The following is an 11,032-nucleotide window of genomic DNA, read 5'->3' as shown; positions in this document are numbered from 1 at the left end:
ACAGGAAGAGTACAGCAGGAGATGAAAAAGGAGACACCGCTCACGTTTATTCAAGAAAATATCACGTTCGCTTTTTTCTCTTTGGGTTTTTGGATTCATTATCTTGTTTGCTTTTATTCAATGGATACAGAACAGATGAGTTGCAGTCCTGAACTCCACCCAGGTGCTTTCTCACCTGGTCCAGTTGGTTTCCATGTGAGTGTTTGTGTCCATGTGTGTGTAAGCTGCCCCCTGGTGGTCAAAGGGTGTAACGACATCTTTGTCCATTTTGAAGCGGGTGCAGTGTTGCTGTGTGGCCACTGGAGGACATTATAGACACATGATTATAAATGCTTAATGCATCAGCTGCACTGAATGTGTGTGAGCTGCATGTTTCTCTACTTTTGGTCCAGATGAGTGTTTATAATCATGTAATGTATTTATTATGATTACCATGAGTGCACACCGCCCTCCGGTGGTCACTTTGTGTAACAATACTGTATATTTTGAAAGCTGTAGAAATATTAAATTGCTTTTGTTTCCACCTTCACACTCTGTACAGATGTTTTGCATCTGTGGCTTCTCGCTGTGTGTTCTCTCCCTCACTCTGAACCATCCTCCAGAGGTCAGTGTGAAACTCTATAATATAGAAATATAATATATAAACACTAGAAGATCAAACTGACGAATACAGTCAACATAATGCACAGTGTGGTCACACAGACAGCACTTTAATAGCAGAGTCACTGATCCCAAACAGGACAAACAGTCATGAAATCCACAGAATCACTTTGACCACCAATCTCAGTAAATTACATATTATATGTAAAACAAAAAAAAAAACAAAAAAAACAAAAACTACAACATCAAATATAAAAAAGCAACATGGATTTGAGTGTTGAGTTGATGGCCAACAGGCCGTTGATCACTTGCTCATCACATGTCACAGAAGTAAAACATGTTTAAGTGATCCAACACTCATTCTGTGATCAGTATGATTGTTTTGACTAATATTCAGTTTAAAGGGCTGCAGACAGTAACTGTGATCTCTGAAAACATCAACAGATGTCTCCTATATCACTTATTTTGCAGCTGCCTGTGTTTAAATGACATTTTACAACTTAAACATGTATTAAAATGTAAAGGTTTAAATGCTTAAATGCTCATCTGCTCATCTCACATCTGCAGCTGTAGCTCCTGTCTCTTTAATTTAAAGCCCCTCCTCCTGAATACCCTGTCTGCTCTGATTGGTCAGCTTGTACACGCCACGCAATGTTTACAAGGGACACTTTTGGATTTGATTTTACCAACAGCTTTCCTTTTCTCTGTCAATTATGCTCTAAACTTTACGTTCTTTTCTACCTTCTTCATCACCTGACTACTGATATTTTTCTTGATCCTTCGTCTTCCTTATAGCTACATCTATGTGGCCTTATTCCAAGACCCAAAGTCACCATAAAGGTTAAATCAAATCAAATCAAATCAAACATGTCTTTTAATACAGAGTTATTTTTGTCATCTAAGAGTGTATTTATATGTGCTCTGTACATCTCAAACTACTTTGTCAACAGTTGTTGGTTAGCTCAGAGCTCTCTCTCTTTCCTACAGGTCACACAATGATGCTGAGCACAGCACATTCTGAGCACTGAACCAGAGCCTTATTTCGGGGTAGAGAGGCTCAGTGAATGTGCAGTTGAAGGTGTGGAGGCAGAGCTGTCTGTTAGAGAACACTGCGAAGAAGGACAGGATGCCAGCAGGCCAGTCCACATACACTCCGACTCTGTTGGACACAAAGGGAAGTTTGTGTCCCTTTGCTTCTTTGCCATTGTGCAGGAGAGTATACTTCTTTTTAGAGCAGACCAGGATCCAGGACCTGGTGTCCTCACCCTTTCGTATGACTCTCTTATAAGTTACCCCGATGGACACGTATCCTTTCCACTCGACCTCCCAGTAACAACGACCAGTCAGACCGTTTCTACACAGCACTTGACCTGTGAAATTATCATGCCGTGCTGAAAGTTTTACCCCTGTCACCTCCCTCATGTCGTCAGACAGAATGAGGTCAATATGGGCTGTATTTGGGTCCAGTGTGAGATAGCAGGCATCTGAAGGAAAAAAACACCAAAAATAAATAAAGTTATAAATTTGCTGTAAAATGAAACTAAGGGCAGGGGGTAAGGCATTGGCTTTGTTTCAGGTGAGGTGGGATGCCTCCAGTCTCTGGGGGAAACATTATTGTGATGACATGACATACATGTAGTAGTAGCTGTATCAGTAAGAACAACCAGTGGCTTGACATCAGTTTCCTCCATCTATCAATAGATGTTTCTAAAGCTCCTTATTTTAGGAAAATTGGTTACTTTGGTTAAAATTATTCACTGGAGGTATGATCATTTATTCTATTAAATCATTTATGATGCAACATCATCAATAGCAGATCAAGGTTTGAATGAATGATATCATTGTTTCAGCAGTGAGAGTGAGAAATCAGACAAATAACATGAAATACTTACATTTCCTCAGATGTGGTTTTAGCCTCTGGGCTCCTCCATTGTCCACCCTGAAGTGAGTGGTAAACAATGTCAGACATCATAATATATTTCATTTTAGAGACATGAGCATTACATTGTTTTCTGTCATATCTTGTGCAGTTTGAGTGTTTAATAATATCTAGTATATGTGGTGAGAATGCTACAAACATGACAAATATGAATAACAGCAAGGCCCTCCATACCTGAGAGTGTTCAGTCTGCAGAGTGGGTCCCTCAGTTTAGCAGAAAGCAACTTCACACCTGATTCTCCTGGATGGTTGTAGCTCAGGTCCAGCTCTTTCAGATAGAAGGGGTTGGAGCTCAGAGCTGAAGCCAGATAGTCACAGCCCTCCTGTGATACCTGACAACCTGACAGGCTACAAAATAAAAACAAAAACAACAAAGACTTGGTTAACTTGTGTTAATGCAGTTAAACGTTTAATTTTTGAAACTGAATCAGAAAACGTCATGTAGAGCAGTTGACAACTGTCACACAGCGGTGAGGTTTGTCTTGTCTTGGGGTATTGTCTTGTGAATTTCCTGTTTTATTTTGAAAGTCTAACTCTCCTCTAATTCCAGGTCACTTGCCCCTCCTCTTGTGTCACTGGTCTGACATCTCCCCTGATCCCTGATTGTTTCCACCTGTTTCCCATTACCCTCATGTGTTATATAGTCCGTGTCTCCCTTTGTCTTGTGCCAGAGTGTTTGAATCCATCATGCACCTCGTTCACAGCCACAATCACGCCAAGATTCCAAGTGTGCATTTCTAGGATCTTGATCCTCTTAAGTGAGTGACTTTTTGTTTGTAAGTTTTCTCACTGAAGTTTTGAGTTTAAGTTTATAGCCTTTTGTTTCTTAAATGTTCATAGTTATCAATAGAGTAGTTTTGTTTATAGCCATTTTCGCCTTCCTCCTTTTTGGAGTGAGTTTGTTGTAAGTTCTTGGCCTAGTGGGCCAGTGTAGTTTAGTTCCTTGCAGTTTTTCATTTTCCTCCTTGTGAGTGGTTTTCTGTTTATCTTTTTCCTTTGAGGTCTTTTGCTTCAGTTAGTCCTGTTGTTGTTTCCTGTTTAGGGATTGTGATTCATAGATTCTTTGTTTGGTCACTTTGCTTAAGAGTTCAAGTGAAGAAATATATTTCACAATAACAGCCTGACTGAATTGCCCTAATTCTGCATCAGAGTCCTATCTCCTGCCCAGGCCTGACAACAGCATTAGTTTTTGTCAGTGAACAGTGAGTTCTGAGCAGTGCAGTGTTTACCAGCCTTAGGAACCACTACTACATATGTAGTTGGAGAGGTTAAGGTTTTTATTCTTATTCTTAAGTTTCAGGAGCTGTCACCTGAGAGATTTTAGTCGACAACCAGGACTTCCTAGTGCAGCAGCCAGCTGCTTCACTCCTGAGTCCTGCAGGGAGTTATTGGTTGCATCAAGCACTCTCAGACAAGAGGACTTCCAGCTGAGAACTGAAGCCAGAACTCCACAGCTTTCCTCTGTCAGACCACAGAACTTCAGCCTGAAGGAATTAAATTGAATATTTTTTCTAAGTGAATAAACAAACATGAGAAACTGAGCAAACAATATTGTAGTGATCACACTGCATAACCTTACCTGAGTGTCTCCAGTTTACAGTGTGGACTCTGTAGTCCAGCTGAGATATGCTTCACTCCTGAATCTTTCAGACTGTTCATACTCAGGTCCAGTTTTCTAAGGCTGGAGGATCCAGAGCTGAGAACTGAACCCAGAAATTCACAGCTTCTCTCTGACAAACTGCAGGAACTCAGCCTGAAGGAGAAAAAAATAAGAAATCATTTCAGTGAGATTGCAGGACATTTCCAGCTATTTTTACATTTCATTTCATTTACATTTACATTTACAGGTATTTTAGGACAAAACATAATCCTTTCCTGACCTTAGACCAAGTTTTTGTACCTTAGCCTAATCACACCATAAGCAAAGGGTGGTCACAACATAACACTGAAAATTCAACCTAAATACATTAAGCTGCAACATCAAAAAATGTCAAGTCTGAATGTACCCCTCCTCTGATTTGTTATGAAGGTGAAGAGATCAATCATCTAACATTTGTCTGAGTTGTGAAAATATCCATTATACAGTACAACTCCAGGTCAGGGGCATGTTCATGAGAGACTTTTTTGGCAGTTTAGACATTAATATTAGGAAAATCTAAATTGATCTAACCTGAGACCTTCAATTTTACAGTGTGGACTACCCAATCCAGTACACAGCAGCTTCACTCCTGAGTCCAGCAGTCTGTTGTGATTCAGGTACAGTTCTCTCAGTGTAGAGAACTCGGAGGCAAGAACAGATGAGAGATCCTGACAGCATGTCTCTGTGAGACCGGTTTGATTCAACCTACAAGTGAAATGAAACATTATCCTTTCAAGTAAGAAGCTGCCTAGACAGATTTGCTCCCTGAGAGCAACATGAAAGATGGTCATAGAGTTAAATGATTTGTACTGTAACCCAGTCTTCTCTCTAGATGAGCAATACAAGTGATTGTGCAAAACAAAAGGCAAACAACACAATAACTTAATCTCACCATAGGGTTTCCAGTCTACAGTTTGGACTCTCCAGTCCAGTGCAGATCAGCTTCACTCCTGAATCCTCCAGGTTGTTGTTACTCAGGTCCAGCTCTCTCAAACTGCAGAATTGGGAGCTTAAAACTGTTGCCAGGACTGCAAAGCTTCGCTCTGACAGGTTACAGTCACTCAGTCTGAGGGAAAATAGGTAGAAAACACATCTGTGCATTTAAGTATGTTAAATCTTTCGGTATTCATATGTTGATGTATATATTAGGGATGCACCGATTGTGAATTTTTGGGGTTGATAAAGATGTTTAAAATAACAATTTGGCTGATAGCTGATGCTGATTGTTTGTATTGTTCTTGACCTTTGTTTGCAGACCTTTGTCCTACTGTTGCTGTTCAGTTTGGTGCTAAAACATCTTGGTTTTGATTAAAATATGTGTTACGTATGAAACTTAAATTGAATCATGAACGTAACTTAATATTTGTCATGAATGTGACATAAGTTAACCACATTTGTCAGAAAAAATAACTCACAGTTGACTTTTGGTTTTTACACAGGACATGAACAGAAGTTATGTGTGTTAAAGTCCTGTGCATTTTTATCTCCACCTCTTGTTTTCGAATGCCCGGTTCCCTTCAGAATGGAGTCATAAGTGGTTGTGATATAAATACACAATGAGAATGACTTTTCTTTCAGTACTGACACCTTTAATGAAAATCGTCTGGCTGATAAATCAATGCATCCCTAATAATTAATCATTTTATCTTTGTGCCTACAGAGATTTGTTGGAGGATCTGATCACTGGTAGCAGCCTTAGAAACCCTTCTTCTGAAGCAGAGAATTTCTTCAGGTCAAACACATTCAGATGTTTTTCTGATGACAGTAAGAAGAAAATCAGGGCTGACCACTGAGCAGGAGACAGTTTATCTGTGAAAGGACGGCCTGAAGCTAGGTATTGTTGGATCTCCTCCAGCAGAGAGTTGTCCTTGAGCTCATTCAGGCAGTGGAAGAGATTGATGCTTCTCTCTGGAGAGCGATACTTCCTGATCATCTTCTTGATGTACTGGACTGTTTTCTGGTTGTTCTGTGAGCTACTTCTTTTGACAAGACCTTCGAGAAGAGCCTGATTGGTTTCCAATGATAGACCAAGGAGGAAGCGGAGGAAGAGGTCCAGGTGTCCATTTGGACTCTGCAAAGCCTTGTCCACAGCACTCTGATGGAGGTTTGCAAATGTTTCCTTGAATAGTCCAGACCATTTGGATTTGGATTGCATCTCGAGCAGCAGATTGACACCATGGTTGACGAAAGTTAGATGGATGTGAACAGCAGCTAAGAACTCCTGAACGCTCAGATGGACAAAGCAGAACACCTTGTCCTGGTACAGTCCTCTCTCCTCTTTAAAGATCTGTGTGAACACTCCTGAGTACACTGAGGCTGCTCTGATATCGATGCCACACTCTATCAGGTCTGATTCATAGAAGATCAGGTTTCCTTTCTGTAGCTGCTCAAAAGCCAGTTTTCCCAGAGACAAAATCATCTCCCTGCTCTCTGGAGTCCAGTGTGGATCTGTCTCACTTCCTCCATCATACTTGACGTTTTTCAGTTTGGACTGAACCACCAGGAAGTGGATGTACATCTCAGTCAGGGTCTTGGGCAGCTCTCCTTCCTCTCCGGTCTTTAACACATGCTTCAGAACTGTAGCAGTGATCCAGCAGAAGACTGGGATGTGGCACATGATGTGGAGGCTTCGTGATGTCTTAATGTGGGAGATGAGTCTGCTGGCCATCTCTGTGTCTTTGAATCTCTTCCTGAAGTACTCCTCCTTCTGTGGGTCAGTGAACCCTCTGACCTCTGTCACCATGTCAACACACTCAGGAGGGATCTGATTGGCTGCTGCAGGTCGTGTGGTTATCCAGAGACGAGCAGAGGGAAGCAGTTTCCCCCTGATGAGGTTTGTCAGCAGCACATCCAGTGAGGTTGATTTTGTGACATCTGTCAGGATTTTTTTGTGATGGAAGTCCAGAGGATGTCGGTACTCATCCAGACCATCAAAGATAAACACAACCTGGGGCTTGTTGAAGCTGTAGTTTCCTGCTTCTTTGGTTTCAGAGAAAAAGTGATGAAGAAGCTTTATCAAACTGTACTTCTTCCTTCTCAGCACATTCAGCTCTCTGAAAGTGAATGGAAATGTGAACTGTATGTCCTGGTTGGCTTTGTCCTCAGCCCAGTCCAGAGTGAACTTCTGTGTTAAGACTGTTTTCCCAATGCCGGCCACTCCCTTTGTCATCACTGTTCTGATTGGTTTATCTCTTCCAGGTGAGGCTTTAAAGATGTCCTCACATTTGATTGTTGTTTCTGGTGTAGCTGTTTTCCTAGAAGCTGTTTCAATCTGTCTGACCTCATGTTCGTCATTGACCTCTCCGGTTCCCCCCTCTGTGATGAAGAGCTCGGTATAGATCTGATTCAGAGGGGTTGGGTTTCCTGCTTTAGTGACACCTTCGAATAAAAATTGGAACTTCTTCTTCAGATTGGATTTGAGTTTACGCTGGCAGATGATGACATGAGTTTCTAAACAGGAAACAACAACGTCAGTTGGTGGATGGTACAATACAGGTGGCAAAAGTAATGTAGTTGATTGGAAAGTTAATTTATATGACATTGCAGTGGCAGTCCTAGCTTGCATGACGCCCTGACGAACCTAACCTACAGAGCCATCTTGATATAATGCAGTGTTCTCGGGGACACTTCAGGTCCTGGTATTAATGTGGATACCACTTGACACATGCCACCCACCCAAACACAGGTGCAACACCACTGCTTAAGAAATGCCAGAGGACTGGGACAAAAAGATCAAGGTGTCCAAGATCTTTCCTCATCCTCAGATCCCAGTCCCATGAGTATCAGTGGTAAGTGTCGGAAAAGGAGGCTCAATCTCACAACCCACAGGACTCAAAGGATCCAGCGCACTCTTGCCAGACACCACAGGACTCCGTCAATGGGCCAAGCCCAATCCACTGTGGGGCCTCCATGAATTGGACTTCTAACACTTCCCATTGATGCTGTGACATTTCTCTACTGTCACAATTAAATAAGTCACTATGTGTGACTTAAGTCATTTGGCCCAAGTCTCAAGACGTTTTCTGGGGGTAAGTCATCAGATGAGCTTAATATTATTCATTAACGCATTATATTGCAATGCCCCCTGGTGCCAGGGGACACTGCCAAAATCTGTCTCCACATTCCCCAGTCCAACTCATTGAGGCTCCACTGTGGATCGGTCCTGGCTCTGACCCATCGAGCCCTTGTCACTTCTGAGGGTGTCCTGTGGCACAAGGACGTTAGTGGCAGATCCTTTGAGTCCCGTAGACTGTGAGGTGGGGCCTCTATGGATTGATCTTGTTCCAGCACTTCCTGTAGATGCTCTGAAGTTTCTCTACTGTTACCATGAAATAAACAGACATGAGACTCAAGTAATTTGGGACATATGACAGGCAGGTCTTAAGTCATTTTATCTTGGGCAGGTCAAATCGAGTCCTTAGTCAAGGATGGTTGGTTAGCCATATCAGAGCCATATTTGACAAATTTCTGGCAGTCACTGCAAGTTTTTCAGAGCACATTAATAAGAGGTTGTAGAAATGAACCCACTGTTTTCCTGTTTCAGCAAACTAAAGTGTCTTACTGTTCTGCAGAGAATCGGCCAGTTCCTCCTGCTTCATTGCCCTCAGAGAGTGCAGTGTGATCTTCAGAAACGCTTCTCTGCAGCTCCTCCTCTGCTGTTCATCCATACTGTCTCCCTTCTCCTCCTCCTCCTCCTCCTCCACACTCCTATCCTCTAAACAGTCTGTGTAATCTGGACTCAGAATCCTTTGAATCTTTTTCAGCTCGTTTGTCATGAAGGTGACAATGTTCTCCTCAAGCAACTGAAACAGAAAATTACACAAATTTTAATTTTTACACATCTTTCGCACTGCATGAGTTGATGACGACCCATACTTCTTTAACCAGTGATGCATGCAGATGAGAAGTAGAATGGTTGTTATATTGTGATTTTAGATGGGCTTTAAATGTGCATACTATGAATATGGATTTCAGGTCTGGTTGATTCTTCATTGCAGATTCAACACTGGCAACATCAGACTTTTTCTGAGGGTCTCTGTGGAGGAAATATGACACATAATGTGTAGAGCACACTCACATAAGGGTTTGTTAAATTGTAGATCATATATTGTCACTTTTAAATCATTACAGTTGTCTAGAAGGAGGGCACCTGGCTTTTAATTTAAGGCAATTAGACTTTGGATGGTCACTCTTCATGGACACACAGCTCGGTTCGGTAGAGTCGGGTCCATCTTTGAAAGCAATAGGATGGTGCATCGAGCGGTCACTCTTCATGGACACACAGGTGGGTTCAGAGGACTCTGGCCCCTCCTGCTGGTTTCTAAAAGTACCACAGGATAGACAAAGTAATGATCGCATTAAAAAGAGATGCTGTCCTCACCAGAAATATACCAGCATTGTACTGGGAACAGAAAAACACAACTGGATGAATATAGCTCATCGAACTTTAAAGCAGAAGATCAGAGTTCTCATTCCATCAAGTATCATTATCATAACCACATTCTTTAACTAACTTGGTTTTTATTAGCGTAACTTTAAACATACCTGGAGATGTTTATTGCCATATTCATGATCTACTAACTCAGCGCTATTTACTTGAACCAATTCTGTTCAAGATTCTTGAAATCTTGGTGCTTGTGGATTGAGCAAGCCCACTTTTCCTCAGCCAGTTTATTTTTGGCTGAAATGCTCTGAATGGTTCAAGATAAGGTGCATGAACCAGAATGGAATCGGTTCAATGTTGGTGGAAACAGGGCAACAGTAGGAGATTTTCCACCACCATGGAACCAGCTCTGTTCCCAAATTTTGAACTGTTCAGAGCATTTTGTCCAGAGTTAAACCGGTTAAAAACACTCCACCACATGAATGCTAATATTGATGCTAATATTGATGCTAATATTGATGCTATTCATCGCTAATATCAATCAATACATTTGTTTGTCCCCAGTGCGGCAATTTGTTTTGCAGTAATAGGAGCACACAAAATACAAAAATAAACAAATACAGATATACACATAAGATGATAAATAACATTATGCACAAACCTAACAAATAATGTATGTAAAATACTGAATCAACACTGTCAAAGAATTTTACTCAAGTGAAAAGGATATTTTATCCTACTGGGTAAACTACCTTTTCTTCCTGGCGTTTAAAAGAGAGACGGCAGAAGGAACAAAGTGTTCGTTTTAGCAAGTTGAAGACTGAACAATGAACCTGATGGTAGAAACTGAAACTGTTGATGTAAAGGATGGAGTTAGCTTTTTTAAGCAGCTGTTTGTTGTAAAGATCCTGTAGAGCTTCTTGTGCAGACCCGATGATTTTGCTACTAATACTAATAACCTTGTTTAGTAGAGTTCTCTCTTTTACCCTCAGAGATTGACACCAACAAATAAAGGAAAACGTAATAAAAGAACGATAAAACAAAGTCATCAGGGTGGAGTCAACCTGTAATTTAGAATGTTTCCTAAGACAATAGAGACGCTGCTGACTTTTCTGGATGCCAGACTGTCAGGAAACAACCGGCATAACCAGACCACATCTTGCTGTAGCCTATGAAAAACAGTGCATTTCAGTCCTTACTTTTCATCAGTAGAGTCGTTTCCATCTTGGAAAGCAGTAGAATTATGCACAGAGCGCTCACTCCTCAAGGACTCACAACTGGGTTCAGAGGAGTCTGGTCTCTTGTGCCGGGTGCTGATAAAGAGAAGAAAAATAATAGTTTTGACTCTGAATTGAAGTCTTATACGGATTTAATCTGCTTGTCTCACTACAGCTAAATCCAACCATAATAAACACTTGTGTGAAACACAGTTAACTTGTAATCTACACAGCTGACTGTACCTTTTACAGCT

The 11,032-nt window shown here is 41.3% G+C and overlaps 1 protein-coding gene across 1 annotated transcript; it reads right to left on the bottom strand.

Moving 5' to 3' along the window:
* Positions 1–567: 567 nt before the first annotated feature.
* On the bottom strand, positions 568–9,213 carry LOC119013751 (NACHT, LRR and PYD domains-containing protein 12-like). Its single transcript, XM_037088609.1, has 10 exons — positions 9,135–9,213; positions 8,740–8,980; positions 5,837–7,628; positions 5,071–5,244; positions 4,710–4,883; positions 4,119–4,292; positions 3,850–4,023; positions 2,714–2,887; positions 2,493–2,539; positions 568–2,084 (listed from the first exon to the last, which is right to left on the bottom strand). Exons 1-10 carry the CDS (start codon positions 9,168–9,170, stop codon positions 1,582–1,584), a joined length of 3,489 nt encoding a protein of 1,162 aa, XP_036944504.1. The 5' UTR covers positions 9,171–9,213; the 3' UTR covers positions 568–1,581.
* Between the last annotated feature and the right edge of the window lie 1,819 nt (positions 9,214–11,032).

This window comes from Acanthopagrus latus, chromosome 2 (genome assembly GCF_904848185.1).
Source record: "Acanthopagrus latus isolate v.2019 chromosome 2, fAcaLat1.1, whole genome shotgun sequence".
Taxonomy (NCBI): Eukaryota; Metazoa; Chordata; class Actinopteri; order Spariformes; family Sparidae; genus Acanthopagrus; species Acanthopagrus latus.
Note: the sequence above shows the minus strand (reverse complement) of the source record. Positions and strands in the feature narration are given on the sequence as shown.

Excerpts from the sequence above, each read along its gene's own strand:
- LOC119013751 (XM_037088609.1), bottom strand. The coding sequence starts at position 9,170 with ATGAAGAATCAACCAGACCTGAAATCCATATTCATA. Across the intron at positions 4,293-4,709 it reads TGTAAAATTGAAGGTCTCAG|GCTGAGTTCCTGCAGTTTGT; the intron begins GTTAGATCAATT and ends TTTCTCCTTCAG. Across the intron at positions 2,540-2,713 it reads TGCAGACTGAACACTCTCAG|GGTGGACAATGGAGGAGCCC; the intron begins GTATGGAGGGCC and ends CACTCACTTCAG.